This window comes from Pteropus medius, unplaced genomic scaffold, assembly GCF_902729225.1.
Source record: "Pteropus medius unplaced genomic scaffold, Ma_sr-lr_union100, whole genome shotgun sequence".
Classification (NCBI taxonomy): Eukaryota; Metazoa; Chordata; class Mammalia; order Chiroptera; family Pteropodidae; genus Pteropus; species Pteropus medius.
The window spans coordinates 4023196-4040143 of NW_024345601.1; the positions used below are offsets into that span (position 1 = coordinate 4023196).

Genomic DNA, 16948 nt, shown 5'->3' on the forward strand with positions numbered 1-16948 from the left:
TAAAAAGTAATAAGAGACTCCTCCCAGGAGAAAATGAAAGGGGCAAAGGGACACCATGAAATGAAAAAAAGAAAAAGAAAAAAAAAAAGAATCCACAGAACATGAGGCCAGATCTAGTCTGGATTTTGAAATGAAATTTTATAGAAGTTTTACTTATCCCCTCAAGGTCCCATGACCCAACGATGACACCAAGAGTTAATAACAGCCTTGCCCTCCCTCTGCAGTCCAAAAGCACAGCGATTCCAGAGCAGAGCTACTGCCGAAGACGTTCTGTGGGCATTATGTTCCCGACTGAGCAGGAGGACTGGGGAATGGAAACAAGGTCACAGACTCAGATCTTTCCATTACACAGAAATTGAGGCTTCCAGGCTTCACTTTCATGATTAAAATTAGAAAATGAAATTGACTTCACATTTTATGGAAAGCAGTCAAAGGAAACATTTTATATGAAGAATCTTCATAGAAGTGCTATTCTTCTGCATTTCATATTGCCAAAAATATCTAAGATGATGGAACACGGCAGGGAGAAGGTGGCTATTGTGAGACCCTTGACCTGCCACCAGCCAGAGGCACACCGGCGTCCAGCCACAACCACCTCTTACAGCCCTGAATTTCTGCTCTGCCTCACAGCTGCTGCCGGCCTTCTGACAGTTCCCATAATTTCCAAGTTCACTGAGCACCAGGAAATATACTCTTCCAAAAATAAATCCTTTTTGTCCTTTGACAAGCTCCAAAGACTTAGATTTAGAAACTGCCCTGACAATATAAGTAAAAATGATATTTATAAATCAAATTTAACATAAATGTTTTTTTCTTGAGTTTTTTAAAATTAAAACCTTTTTATATGAAAGTGTTTTTTTGCATTTTGGGGAAAGCTAGGCAATAGTAAATCATCTGGCTTCATGTTGACCTGAAGAAGGAGGCCTGAATCCCTGAAATTTGCTTTTTCTTTTTGGTTTTTTGCTTTGTGTCCAGACTGTACCCAAGGATCACTCAGAACCAGGGGTGAGCATCACACCTCTTGATGTCTAAATGTCTGACCTCATCCTCGAAACTCATGCCCGGAATCCCTTCACCATCCTGCACCAGAGGCAGGAATGGGTCTTCCTTGTCATGAACTGTGGGAGGTTAGAATTTACAGTATATCCTAATGCTCGAAGCACAGTATGAAGGCATTCAAACATGAATCATTTACAGAAAAGCCCTCTTGTGGGAGGCAGAACACCAGAGTGGTTGAAAGTGTCCGGAGTACATCCAGACTCTCTCCACGTTTCTCATCTGCCTGTGGAAGGAGTGCCTAACTCTTCTCCCTACCGCCCTGGCCCCAGCCTACACTACAATCCAGTCCCAGCCATCTCCACAAACACATGTGGATGCTCTCAGGTTCCAGTAACTCTCTAGCTTACTACTAATAAAATCCAAACTACTCACCCCGACCATAAGGCCTCGCACCATCGGGCCCGCATTTGGTTCCACCTTCGTGTCCTACCCTCTCCCTGGCACCCTTCAAGCTTCAATCACACTGGCCTTCCTTCCCCCAGCTGCCCCAGGACTCTGTACTTGCTGACCTCTTTGTCTAGCACATTCTTCCCCCAGTGTTCACACAGCTGGCTCCCCCTCAACGCAGTATCCTTCCCGAGCACTTGTACCTAAGGTAGTCCCCACCCCAAAAGCATTCTCTACACCCTGTTTTGATTTCTTTATGTTATTACAGTTTTAAATTATACTTATTTTTGTATGTTTCCCATTAGAATGTAAACTCTATAAGGGTACAACTTTGATTAGGTGCTGTATCTACATGCAAAGCCCAGCACAGAGCAGGCACCTTATAAGTACCAGCTGGATGGACAGATGAGTTGGTGGTGGGTAGGTGAGTGGACAGAGAGAGGGATACACAGATGGAAGGATAGGTGAATAAATGAACAAGCAAACAAATTAATGAACAAATGAACATGGGCTACTATGAAGTACATTAACTACTATGAAATCAGTGCCACACAATGCAGTGAGGATTCAAAGACCTCACCAAGGATGGGCACTGAGTTAAGCGTCATGAATGAAGCACTGTCTGAAATGGATTTAAAAACATGGGAAGATGGCAACAGGTTAAGATAGGGAAGGAGTTTGTTTCAGGTGGATGAACAGAAACACAAAGGAGAAAAAACTAGTCCTACAACTCAACGTGAAAAGCTTTTACCATGAACTTAGCAAGTAATACACCATAAAATATGAACCCTTAACAATGTCCCACGTGTGTTTTTAAATGAAAATTATTAACCAACTGCACATGAAGCCTTGACATTTATACATTTCATTACATTGCAATTCTCCAAGCAAAAGCTTAGGTGTTGATCATCCTGGGTTTTTATTCTAGTGCCATCAGTAAGTCAACTGATAAGTGAGGCATTACATGTCTGATATCTCAAAAACCAAGAGAACTATAAATTGCTTTTCAACTAAAAATCTTAAATGACTATGCAGCTACAATCCTACCCAGCCACTGGGCAAACCACTCGTTGGGTTCGTCTCTCTTAAGAAACAAGTTTTTTCACTAGCACATACCTCAGTGTCAGTCAGCAGAGGAGCCCATCATCAGTCACTAATATATTGAGCTGCTGTTGCTCTATTAGCTTTTCCCTGACACATCAGTAATTGTGTCAGGAAGGCAGCATGCTCTGGGAATATCTTCATCATTGTTGTGTGTATGGTGGGGGGTGGGGGCTGAGGGACTGAGGGGCATTGATGAATGAGAATAAACTTACATGTGACCTCAATAATCAAGCCCAACCATCTTGCTTCCTGGCAGCTGCAGTAACAGAGGTTGTAAAGTATTTTTAGACATTTTAGCTCGGGTAGGGGGAGGGGAGAGCAGGGTGGTCCAGAAGAGACCAACACCTGGAGCTGGTAAAAAATGGCAATGTCCAATTTCCTCTGGTCCATTAGTTCTCAAATGTTAGTGTACTTGATGAGCTCATAAAGAACTACTTCAAAACATAAATCAGCTCCTCTTCTGGCTTCCACATGCAAACATGCCAAGAAATCTGGTTCAAAAAACCAAGGGTGGGGAGTGATGGGGGGCAGTGCCAAGACATATTTTAATATGCACCCTCAGTGTCTTGAAGCCAGTGGTCCTCCAACAACCCTTTGAGGACCACAACCACAGCCCTGAGTGACTCTGGTGGAGAGAGAACAAGGAATCCCTGCACACGGCAGCCCCCAGCCCACCAGCACCTTGCCTTCTTTGGGGTCTCCTGAGAGTCTGATGAAAATCTCAGACCCTCACAGCAAAAGGCATTATACATAAAAAACTTAGAGGATAAGCCCAGGGCAACCCTTAGTAAACCCTTAAAAGACCACTTAACGTAATTAACACACTACTCAACTATCCTTATTTTCTCTTAGAGATCAATTTATTAAAAAACATAAGCCCCTTTCAGTCAGACTGCACCCAAACTAGGTATGTCAGCAAAACACCCGTGTAGTAAAGCATCTTATCTACTGGGCAGTCCTTTTGAAAAAATTATAGGAAGAGCTTCATTTTTTTATTTCTATCACTTCCAGAACATTCTTCTCTTTCCCTTAGTAATGCAAATGTTTGAACAAGGCTTCCTGCAAAACACCACCAACTGGCGAACATTTTTCAGCAATTGCCTGAGGCTATAAAGCTCAAAATAAATTAGCTAAAAAACTAGGAATCCCCAATTAAAATCTTGAGACTGTATAATTAAATTATTGCTGTACTCAATGTATAAATTCACAGAAGGATAAACTTTACCTCCCTCCTTTGGGAATAAAAAAGCTGCTAGTTAATCTTTGGCAGGTCAAGTCAGTAAGGTAAAGAGTTTGTTTTTTTAACACATCCACAAATGAGATTAGAAGATCAAAATAACTAAGCATCTGCCCAAAATATATACACAGGAACAAAAAATAAAGCCCTTAAATTTTAAATGCACTAACCCATTAGTGCCCTGACAGAGCTATTAAAAGCAAAACATCTGTTTTGCTCTAGCAGGATGTTAGAAATGTTTTATGGGTCAAAGGCAGTAGAGAAGATCATAGTTTTTAATGTACCAGCTACATTCCAATAATAGATGCTATGGATTTAAGAAGGTAAAATAAAGGTCAATCAATTGGTCAAACCACCAGTGGGTTGCCAGGCAGAGAGACACAACCATTTATCTCAATAAAGCTTCTTTTTTAATTCTAAGGTGTACCAACTTAGGATAACTGTCTATATGGAAACAAATTAAAATGCTGAAATAAAGGCAATTCCCAACTAGAAAGAAGCCAGCCTGCTTAGAAATATCTACAAGGATCCCAATCCTTCCTGTCTGCCAGATAAGCATGCCTTGAGCAGGCACTCCCCACACTGGCAGGACTCAGTAGAGAGTCTGACTGCTAGTGAGCAGAGGGCAGGGCTGAGGAAGGTCGGGAGTCCACCCAGCCTGCACACCCAATTCCCTCAGAGGGCTGTGCTGTTTCCTAACTCAAGGAAGTGGAAGTTCACACTGAAAGAAAACCAGGGTTGATTCCCATAGCCCAAGAGGTCTGGCAGGTGCAAGCCCTGCCCTGTTGGGAAGCCCTCCGTGCTGCAGGTGAGGTCCTAGAACTCAAGGTCACCAGCATGCCCACCATGATTCAGTGATAAAGATGAACAAGAGCACCAACAAAAACTCTATAATGAAGAAACTCTGGGTAAGTTTCCACTTTTGTTTTAGTAACACTTCAGTATAAACAAGGTAGAACTCTCAGTCAATGTTTGTTCAATAAATGTGACAAAATGAACTAATGACTGGAATAAATGCCAAGATCTAGGTACTATTCTGGCAACCAGACTCAGAAACACATTCTTGTAGCAAGTCAACAACATGAGCCTGGCTCAAGCCATGCAAAACTGAGTTGAAACCAAAAGAAATCGGAGAACTAGCATCTGGAGTTCAAGCTTAAAAAAAATGAAATTTTAAAAATGATATTTAAAAAAATGAAATTTAAAAAATTAGAGAGAATACGTACATTAAATAAATGTTCTTCTATGAGGAAATGCAACCTATGGACATAACATAATTCTTCCTTATATTCAGGATACTTCTCATTAGATTTGTTCCTCAAACTGAAATGTGCAGGAATTGAGAGTTCATCTTTGTGCACTAGCCATGGGGCCGCTACCTAGTTTGTCCTCCATTTCACCTTCTGGATTCCACAGCACATGTTACTGAAAAGGCTGCCCCTGCCACTGGAAGTACAAATAAATGAAACCCAACGGAGGTCTTTTCCCCACCCCCTCTATACTCTACTTACTTCTCCTCAATTTTACAGAAGCCACAAATGTCTCAATCTAGACATTTCAAGGTTTCCAGGCATAGAAATGGATGCCTGCTGATAAGACAAGTGTACAGAGAAAATTATAAGTAATGGTGATATTCAGAGAAGCATAAAATTAAAAGCCCTGGCACCATTTTTCATCAGTCAACTTATCCCAGTGATTTTGTCAATAACCACATGAGCTAATTCAAAGACGTTTATTTGAAAGTTCATTTTTTTCGGCTCCTTCCACTATTTCAACTTAGTGAGGCTTTTAATTCCACTAAATAAATGAGATTTATTTATTAATGGCAACACTATATACTGGGTGGGCCCCGGGACCCAGGAAAGAGCCCTGGATTGCAAAATGCCCCTCCCTCACCAGGAAATCCCCATCTGCTTCCACACATGTGCAACTCCATCCATATGAGACCCAGAAAAACATTCCTCCACCCAAAGAGAAAGGAATTTAAGACTAAAACAAGAGCAAGAATAAGTTTCTACCATCAGGAATGACTGACTAGGGTGTTGAAATCTCCCAATTATCTAGACACTCACAGAAGAACTCATACTAACAATCTTTTCTAGGTAATAATCAGGATGTTCCTACCAGATCTGTGTTCTTTCACAAAAATGCAAAAGGGAGGACAGCTTTTATCTGGTGGTTCTACTCCTGCTTCCACGCCCTATTCCCTTTGGAAGTACGCTTTCAGAGCAAAAACGTCATCTCTTCTTCCAGCTTTCACTGTTAGAGCACATGATGGGACTCACAAAGCAACCTATAAATGCCCTGGGCATGGTGCCGGTGCAGCCATGGGAAAAAATGCAGAATTAGCAGTGGCCAGTTCCAAAACCAAGCAGGGCTTTGGTTAAGTCAGGCAAACGAGTTACCTTTACCAGTCCTGTCTTCACCAGCGGTAGCTGCATCACCCAGAAACAGAGCTCTGGGACTCTTACAAATAAGAATCTGCTCCATTTGTAGTACAAGCTTGAAAACAGCGACTGTGAATGCCTCCTCTCCTCTGCACCCTTAAAGGTCACCTAAAACCTCCAGTCTCCTAGGAGGCCTGTCCAGCTCAGCAGCAACAGCAGTGGCATTGGCCTTCTCAGAACTTAGGACATTCACAGACAGCACAGTTCACAGGCCCATGACACATGATTCCAAAACCAACTACACACACAGGCTCACTTCCCGGGGTGGGCACAGCAGGAGAGAGACTCAGAATGTTTGAATTTAGGAGTGGTGTGGACAGATGAGGAGCATGGAAACAAACTGATAACAGACGGTGCTAAGCGCTGTGAAATAAATCAACAGAGTAACTGACAGAATAGCCAGCAGGGCTTAGGGCTTGGGATCAGGGGGGTTCAGAATAACTCCTCTGAGGAGGAGACACTGACATTGAGACCAGAGCCCAGAGGAAGGAAAGCACTCGACCTGTTCTCAGAACTGAGAGGAGGCAAGTGTAGGTAAAGGGTAGGGACTGAGGGACAGCTGGCTGTAGAGAAGCGCGTAGAACCACAGAAGGCTGGGCCTTTGGACCATGATAAATGACAGGAGGGAAGTTAGAGTGTAATCTAAATGCATTTGGAAAGTATTGAAGGGTTTTAAGGAAGAGCACAAAATGATGGCCTTGTGACATATCCTAAATTGTCATATACTGTTCATTGTTATTAACCTTCTAGGTTTATGTTGCCCTAAATCTATCTCTGGGAGGAAGGACTGTGTCACAAGACTTCCTTCTCTTCCTCACAGTGCCTAGCATACTTTGTACACTAAAAAGACACTTGATGCATAAATATCTACACACACACATACACACACACTGTTCATTTGTTCGGATGGTTTAAAGAACATACATTTAAAAACTTTCCAAAAGAATCATTCCTCTGTAATTTATGTAGTTTCCACCACTACAGTAGTGAATGGGAAAATAAAACACTTAGAATTAAAAGCTCAGTCGATGGAAATGCAAATTCACCAATTGGTAAAAAGAATTTGGCTTGTGTTTCTACGGACACAAAAACAAACAAATCAGCTATTTGCCCATAGAGAACACCCTTCTCATTAAGAATGGAAGGCAGAGATAGGCCACAGGCAAAAGTCAACAGCCACCAACATAAGGGTCCCTTCTATGCCTACTCACTACCACCTACTGGACAGTTAGAGGACAGATATCTGTGTAGTTTTCCAGGATCTGAGACTTCTGGGGTCAGTTAACTAGTACAAACAATTGAAACTGACAGAGGGCAATTCATGCATTTGAAGAAAAAGCTCATAAAAGATTCGGAAGTAACTAAAATAAATGATTTTCTTATCCTAAAAAGTTAATCTTGGTTCATTAGAGATTAAAAAAGCATGTCTACTTGTTTTTATGTTTTAAAAAAGAAGAAGTACTAGAGGAAAGAAGGTTGAAGATCCTAAAGATATGATGTAGTACCCTACCACTTCTAGAAAAATATTTGAAATAAAAAAAGTTTTGCTAAAATTTTTCTTTAAATACAGTTAAAGTAGAATAATAAATCAAAACTACAGAATAATAAATAAATAAAACCAGAGAGAGTTGCCAAAGGCAAGAGGAAAACCTGGAGAAAACTGTGTCCTGGAAAACAAGGTTCAAGACAGTGTCCAAGGGCAATTGTGGCAAGATCAACTCAGGTGGGCCTTCGGGCCACAGTCATGAAATAAAGCAATGAGAAGGTCACTGGGGATCTTGATGAGAGTCTCTGCAGAGTAGAGTAGTGCACTGAGGAGGCAGGGAGAAAATGGAGGCATTTCTCAATAGGAGATCCTTAGGAATGTTGAAAAACCAGCGGGAATAAGATGGATGAGTGAAAGAGAAAGATGGACTTGACAAGAAGATGAAGGGCTTAGTGGAGGCCGCTCAGAAGGTAGAAGGGGAGCTCCACCCTTGATTTAATGCTCTGCTGTCACCATCTTGAAATTCTAAAGATTTTTGAACAAGGAGCCCCTCATTTTCATTTTGTACTAGGTCTCACAAATTACGCAGCTGGTCCTGGCCCCGGGGGAGGTGGTGGCCTCAGCACCAGGAATGGCAGCTCTGCTACCACAGTTGAAAGAGGGGATAGAGAAGCAGGGTCAGTGCCATCCAATGGTCTCTTTCTCTGTGAAGCAGAAAAAAGGAGAGTCAATCTGCTCTGATAAGCAAGAGGGCGGACAGGGCGAAAGAGGCTGAAATTTCATGCATGGTGGAGAAATCTGGTAGGCTCCACCTTAACCAGGTGATGAAGGTTACCACTGTCCGTAATAAGAGAACTCAGCATCACATACCTTCTCATATGATGCACTGAAAATAGCACAAGATCACTCTGGTGCTATTTGCTATTCCTGTCAAAATGCATAAGCTCAATATAATCACAGGAAATCCAAACTGAGGAACATGCTACAAAACAGCAAACAAATATACTTGAAAAGTCTGAAGGTCATAAAAGAAAAAGAAAGACAGAGGAACCAGCACAGATTGAAAAAGTCTAATTAGATACAACGTGATTATCATGAAACAGAAAAAAGACATTAGGAAAAAAAAAACTATTGAAATCTAAGTAAGATTTGTAGTTAACAGCATTGTATCAATATCAATGTTTTGATCATTGTACTATGATTATGAAAGACAGTAAAGTTTCTGGATAAAGAGTATCTGGGAACTCTGTTTTTTCAACTTTTCCGTAAGTCTCAAATTATTTTAATATAAAAAGTTTGAATTTTCATGTGGATCTTTTACTTGTGATTTCTTTAATGTTATTAGTAATTCTAGAACCTCAATTATCACCTTTGAAGTCTAGCACTACCGCGTCAGACATGTTCCTGCTTCTCTATCAAGCCAAAGGATCAGTAACAAAAAAGAAAGGTTATGTTTCCTGTTAAAATTATGACTCTGAATTGGTCATACAGCTGTAAGTTCATATAATGCTTCCTCGCACCTATTGCATCATTCCATTTCACAGCATCCTAGCAAGGGAGGAAGGACGGGGTAAGGGAGGGAAGAACAGGAATGTCCCTTCAGTTCTCACTTCTTTGCCGCTCCTTCCACGTGTCTCAAAGGCTATAAAGTGGGTGCATTAATTAAAGCCCTTAAAAATGTTAAACATTTATGAGAACCACACTGGTTACAAGGACAATCACAGATTTCCTTTCTCTATTTTGATTCATTTTTTTCTGAAAGCTTACAGAGTTCGCAGCAAATCCAGGTCAGATATTGCTTTAGAAAAATAAGGTTTTACAAAGAACCTCAGGTGACCCATCTACTTACACCTGGGATAAAACCCACTCCAGGTAACTATTCAGAATGGGTGAACCAGCCAGTCCAGGACCAAGTGGAGTTGTGCCACTACTCTGCTGCCACCAAGTGGCGGGTGGGCACAAAAGCACCCTGCCAGGCACAGGAAGGACTAGGCTCTGCAAATGGCATTTTCTCTGGAATCCCAAGTCAAGAGGAAGCAAGGGAGAACTGTCCCTGCCTGACACAGCACTAAGAAGACAGAATGTAAATACATGCATTCTTGAGAAAGGACATATTAAAATAAATACTTAGTTACTGCAACGAACTATTTTGTCTACCTCAGATTGAGAACTGCTCCAGAGACTAAATCAAAGCCAAAAGGTGTTACAGGCACCCCAACTCCACGCTTACCTGCTTTGGGTCAGAGGTAGTAGCGCCAGGAGCAGAGGATTCCAGTTCTATGGTCACTGGCCCATCGTTCTGAATGTGGACTTGCATGTAGGCACCAAACTTGCCATCTGAAAGAGCAATTCAAACAGTTACAAGAGATGGAGACCCTAGAATACCTAAAAAGCACACCTTGATCATGTAATCAGAAACCTGGAGAGCAGAGCTGGCCCACTCCACCAGTAGTGAGGGAATTATAACATTAAATAGCAGAGATGTTGCCGCACACCCTACAGACTTAACAAGAATTAAAAGATCTGGTAACACCAAGAGTGGGGGGAAATGTGGGTTAAGAGGACTATAAAATGGCAGGAAAGTAAACCAATGTTGCCACATGGGAGGGCATTTTGGTGCTGTATCCAGTAAAGTGAGTTGAACAAACCCTACAACCTTGGAATTCCACTTTGGGGGGTCTACTCTAGAAACCCATACAATAGGAAACAATCAAAGATATTCATTCTAGCAGTGTTTATAAAAGAAAAAAGTGGACATCATCCCTCAGCAGAGGAATGAATGCATAAATTCTAAGTCCTCAGTAGAATACTATATGGCAGCCACATCCATTAATATGGCAAATCTCAAAAACATACTGTGATTTTTAAAAAGTAACTTGTAACAAGGACACATCATTATATCACTTATATATTTTTAAACACCTCAAACAAGTTACATTACTTACGAATATATAAATCTGTGTGTGTGTGTGTGTGTGTGTATGTATCCTGAATACATGGGCAGGAAAGACGAATGCAAACACAGGACAGTAGCAACATTCATATCAAAGAGAAGGCATGAAATGATGGAATTTGAGAGAGAGAGAGACCTAAAGTAAATGTGACCAACTGGGCAGTGAGTACACAGGGTATCTATTTTCTGTATGCTTCATAATTAAAATTTTTAAACAACTTAAATATAAAGGAAAATAATACCTAGGAGGCTCCCCCAGAATAACCTCATCAACTGCCCTGTAACTGGCCCACAGTCTCATATACTGTAAAGTAGGAAGGAGGTCCTGCTCCCTCACTGTGGGGTCAAAAGGCCAGTCAGCCTACAGAAAGCACTGCAGGGCAGAGAACTGAGGAGACACCTCACTCCTCACAAGAGGGTCAGCCCAGGGCTCAGGGCCTGCAGCTGGGGGCCACTCATCTCTGCCTGCCCCACATTCCCTCCTCACCTCAGTGAAGCAGCAGAATCATCCTGCTCCCTGGAAATCCACTGTCCAGCTGGCCACTGGCTGCCCCAGCAAAGAGCACCTCTGTGTGTTCTATTCTGTTTTAACAACTTTAACACCCAAACCCACTCAATTGAGTCTGATCAATCCGTGAAGGCTAAATTACATTTGTAAAGAAAGCCAAGAATATGCTTTGAGAGATGATGCCATGGAATAATCAGAACATCAACTCCAACCATCCAACCACCTCTGTTAAGCTGGGTCTAAACACTGCTAACGACACACATGACTCTTGACACAAGGAAACAGTGATTTTGACAAGTAGAGAAGGTTACTTGCACACCACCTCTGATAAATCCAAAATTAAAAAAAGACTTGGATCCACAGAGTAAAATTAGTATGAATCCTCAGAAACCAAGAACCATCGATGAGATTATGAGATCCAGTCCACATCTGAAAATCACTCACTGCTTTTCACTCACAACAACTGTGCCAGGCACAGTGCTAGAGACCAAAGACCCAGTTCAAAGGGACAGTGCAGACAGCCTGGTACTTACGAACCCTGTGGTCAAGCGTGGGAAACGACGGGCATATGATGCAGCACTGTAAGCCCGTGAGGCATTCTGACCCTGAAGCCAGAGAAGGGTCAGAGTCTCTACCTTGGAGAATGGGGAGAGAATCAGAAAGTCTTCTCTTATCCATATACACAGGGTCAAAGACTTGAAGGGCAACTGGGACTCAGGATGGAAGAGAGAAGAGGCCCAGCCCTTAACTAGTTCTGAGGCCTTAGGCAATTTTCTTAACCTCCCAATGATTAATTTTCTCATTTGCATCACGATACTAAGAGGGCCTAAGTCATGGTGAAAATTCAATGAGACCACGCACGGAAGTGCTTGGGACAATGGCTAACATATGATATGTGCAAAATCAGCGTTTGCCCTTATTATTATGAAAAGTCATGTTCAAGAGACTCCACAAAAGCAGAGCAACACTTCCCAAACTGTGTCCTGCTGGGTATTCCTTAAATAAAGAATGCCACAGTCATGTACTTCTGAAAACCACACTTGTTTGAATCTTCCTTCCACAATCACAACGCACAGCAGCATGTAACAGGCTCTTAAGACATCCTTAAGCAGAGAAACCTATTTAGTTTCTTTGCTCTGGTGCTCCTCAAACTCCCCTGGGCAAGAAGCCTTTATTGCACATGGAACATCCTTTATAATGTGAATGACCCTCTAAGAAAGGCCAAGGAAGAGAAAAGCAGTGAAAGGATATACCAGCCTAGGGCAGACCAGCCTGGAGCCTGGAGTGGCTCTGCTCTCAAGTCCTGGGGTCCCTCAACACCAGACCTTCCACAGCATGAGATGACCTCCCTGGGCTTCTGCTCTCATCACCACAACCATACAGTTTCCACCTCTGATTCTTCCCCACCTGGCAGTACTCCTGCCAGTGACCCTTAACCTCATAAAGGGCCTTAGCGAAATGGGCAGACCAACTGTTGCTTTCTTCAGAGTACAGACAGTAGTGTTGAAAACGGAATTAAAAGCACCAAGCTGTTCACCATTTTTATAGGCAAAATTAAGCTAGTTCTTACTGGTTAGTCGAACATGCTCAAATAATGGTGACTTTCCGTGACTTCCTATCAGGTTAAAATGGCTGTTCAAATCTACAGAGCTTTTGTTTTATCCATGTCAGAGGAGCTAAAAAGACATCAGCTGGGAAGGAAATCATGTGTTTAATTGCATGCTAAAATTATGGCTACAATTAGCAGCAAATTTCAGCCGCTGCACTCCTCAGGGAAGCTGACGGCAGACTCAGGAGGAAAGAAATTATTTCCGACCTTGAATTCCTGGTGCCAGGATATATGGCATATGCTTCATTGTGTTTATCATTCCAAAGCAAGAAATCTATTTTCTTTTCCTGTTTCTCTTCAGTTAAGAACAGAACTATTATCTGAATCTCCATTTGTGCAAACAATAAATCCAAAGACAGGTTTTAAGAGTTCTTAAAAGAATAACATTTTTTCCAATCCAGATCAAAGAGTAAAGCCCCCAAGTAAAACTATATTGGCCAGGGAAAATAAAAACATTTTTAAAAAATAATCTTAAAAGACAAAAACGTATCTACATCTGGGCTCCAATGGTGATATAATCAAGTTGTTCTTATAAGTCCCGAGGTTCTCTCCAGAAATGGAGGAGAAGCACGTGTCAGACACATTTGTGCCACATTTCCAGCAGGAAAACTCCCCACTGGAGCCAAACCTGCTATGACCTGGCCTCTAGCGCAGCTGTCTGAGGCCCCGACCCCAAGCTAGGGCATCCCTTTTACCTGCAAAGGCTGACATCTCAGTCCCTTTGAACAATATTTAACTGATTGTGACTACCCTCAAGAAGCCCTGCCCCACCTCTTTGTGCCTGGTTTAATCTGGGATGACAGTCATCCTGGGAGGTCACATTCATGAGGGTGCACGTGAGTTAGTACAGGCAGGGCACAGAAAATCTGAGTCACTATTACTATTGTCACTCCTACCACTGTCCATGGTACTACATGGGCAAAAGGGGTGTGGGGAGATTAAAAGAAAAAAAAAAACTGAAAAGCAGACTATTGAAGAAAAATGGGGATAACAAAAGACCCACATTCTTGCTCTCCAGAGGCAGCCCTACATGACTGTGACTAGGCTGGGGCATGGCCTATCTCTGGGGGACCAGTCCTGGACACCAGTACTAGACACTAAGCCTCAGGCCAGCCCACCTGAGCACACTCCAAAGGCAGGTCCTGTGCTGTCAAGGTGGCATTCTCACCACCCAGGCTTCCTGGGCAGCAGGGAAGAGTATTACTGATGGAGACCCAACATGAGGTACACAGGCTGGGAAACAAGAAATCAAGGAAATGTGTGGAACTGGGGGGCTGAGAATAAGCAAGGCTAGGGCCGCACTGTTCTTGGAGTCTGGTCTAGATGCACTGGCCTGCATTGCTCCTAGAGCCCATGGGAGTGTGACCCTAGTGGCTCGCTGGATCCATAGCAGGCACTATGATGGTTCTGTCCACAAGCGTGTACTGCCTCTACAGAGGCAGAGTGCTCCCCGGCCCCACCTCCCCAGAGCAGCCAGCCAATGCAGAGCACCCACTGGGGCAGGGAGTCTAGTACAGCAGCCAACGCAGCTCAAGGTGGGATGGAAAGCAGAGGCAAGAGCTCTGGGAGCCATCAACAGAGACCAGCAGCTCGAGCAATGGCACTTCCTAAGTGACTTGGCAGGGGAAATATTTGGCTGTTGGCAAAAGGGTACATGACAAGCCCTTTAGGCCCTGACAGCCAAGTTTCTCAGAGACCAAGTGCCAAGCCTAGATGGGCAGCATTAGAACCACTGTCCAATTCTATCCACATTCAGGGCCATGGAGGGAACTGAAATGGTGATCCCAGGACCTTTGTGACTTCTCCCCAGGCTCAAGTACCCCTTATTGGTGGACTCTGCTCAGCTCTGCAACAGTTCATTCTGCTCAAGGGAGACACTTCCTTTGGGCAGCAAACTTCTCAGGCCTGGGACTCCATGGCAAGAAGTACTGAGGGACAAGCCCTGTGGCCCACGATGAAGAGTGCCTACTCACAGGAGAGTGAGGGTACTTGTCACCATATGGGGTCACCCAATTCCAAACTAAAGAGCAGAAAGCAGGGGCTGCCAAGGAAAATGGATAATAACATGGTAAATGTCTAGGATCAAAAGTAACCTCTAACTGGGAGGTTAAATTCTCATCAAAGCTAAAGTTCTGAGGTCACAGGTTTGGTGTAGCCCTTCTTGCATAACAGGGAGGCTTAAGGCAAGGTTTTCTCTAACCATCAGCCTTACTCAGACATCTCAGGCTCTGCAGGTGTCCGTGCCGTCATTCTGCATGGGATAACTGTGTCAAAGCCTACCTGGTCTCCTCACTGAGGCACAAGTGATCCTGTGCAAGGATAATGCAGTGTTTGAACTCCCAAAGGAAATATATGGACCCTTGTGTGAAACAGCTCAGATACAGCTGACTCTCTCGAGCACGGACACTCCTCCGCCAAGAGCAGCAGAATAAGAAACCAAGGAGAGCAGTTTCTGAACTCATCTGGCCATGGGATTTAATTTCAGACTTTGATTCCTTCAGACTTGAAAACCTTTGGACTTGAATATGATACAGAATTTAAATCTGACCTGTAATTTTTTCCCCTGGAACTGTGATCATGGGAGAGGGTTTTCATTCAAATTTAGTACATTTCCATGTTGTTGGCATTTTATTATGTATTTTATTATTGGATATATTAATATCATCACTTAATCTCACTACAGAACCTCTGGTGTGCTGGGCTAGGCAATGTTCTTGCACACAGTTTGGGACAAAGGCTAAGGCATAAGTCTTCACCATGGGACCAGAGTGGCCTTGGAGGTGCTTCTACAGCAGGGTTCTGACTCAGTTTAGAGCATCTGGGGACAAAAGACACATAGCAGGAGCAGCCTCAAAGCATTCGAAGGTGGACACGAAGGACTGAGCCTGTAAACTATGACCCTCTCGTAAGCAAGGAGCCCCTACAGCCATAGTGAGCCTGTGATCCCCAGGGGTAGAGCCACAGTCCTGAGTGACATGTAACCCCCATCTCTCTGTGTATCCATATATACAGCTGACCCTTGAACAACACAAGTTTGAACTGTGCAGATCCACTTATATGTGGATTTTTTCAATAAGTAAATCGCTGGCCCTCCATATTTCCAGGTTTTGCATCTGTAACTTCAACCAACCATGGATCAAGAACAGGATTTCCTCTCTGTCACTTGGAGTCTGAGGATGCAGAGGGCCAACTATATGCATTGTTCTTTGCTATTTTTATATAAGGGATTTAAATATCCTCAGATTTTGATATCCACAAGGGTCCTGGAACCAATCTTCCTCGGATACTGAGAGACTACTAGGTAGTCAGAAGTTATTTGTGGATTTTCGACTGCACCCCTAATCCTCATGTTGTTCAAGGGTCAACTGTATATAATTTTTCTTGTAATTGTTATTGAGAAGACAGAGTAATCCTTAAAAGTTTCCCAAACTTGAAAACATCTATGGGGGAAGTGGCTCATTAGGGCTGCTGTGTTGGGAACAGACTGAGGGAGGCCCAGGTACAAGCAGGTGATGGGATAACTGCATATTCACATGCAAAAGACTAAAGCTGGACCCTTATCTCACATGATAGTCAAAAATTAACTCAAAGTGAATCAAAAACCTAAATGTAAGGGATAAAACTATAAACCTCTGGGGAAAAAACATAACGTTAATCTTTATGACAATGACCTCTGGAAATTGTTTCTTGGCTTTCGGTGTTTCTTAACACCAAAAACTTAAAACTTCTGTGTATCAAAGGACACTATCAAGAAAGTAAAAGGACAACCCAAAGAATGGGAGAAAATATCTGCAAATCATATATCTAATAAGGGTCTAATATCCAGAATTTATAAATTACTTAAATCTCAAGAACAAAAAGACAAACAACTTAGCTTTAAAATGAACAAAACTTGAACAATCATTTCTCCAAAAAAAAGATATTCAAATGGCCAAAAAGCACATAAAAAGATATTCAATATCATTAATCATTAGGAAAATGTACATCAAAACTAATAATGTATTTCATCACATCTACTAAAGGGCTATAATCCAGAAAAAAATGGAATATAAGTGTTGGCAAGGATGCAGAGAAATTGTAACCCTCACACATTACTGGTGGGAATGTAAAAACGTTAGGTCACTATGGAAAACAGTTTGGTGGTGCCTCAGTAAGATA

The 16948-nt window shown here is 42.6% G+C and overlaps 1 protein-coding gene across 3 annotated transcripts in view; it reads right to left on the reverse strand.

The window, feature by feature from the left end:
• The window catches only part of DTD1 (D-aminoacyl-tRNA deacylase 1), a 144228-nt gene that overhangs the window by 110203 nt on the left and 17077 nt on the right, over positions 1–16948 (reverse strand). For all 3 annotated transcript variants that reach the window (XM_039874400.1, XM_039874399.1, XM_039874398.1), the window contains exon 4: positions 9951–10057. In XM_039874400.1, coding sequence (XP_039730334.1) covers positions 9951–10057 — 107 coding nt within the window. The remainder of the gene's footprint in view (positions 1–9950; positions 10058–16948) is intronic.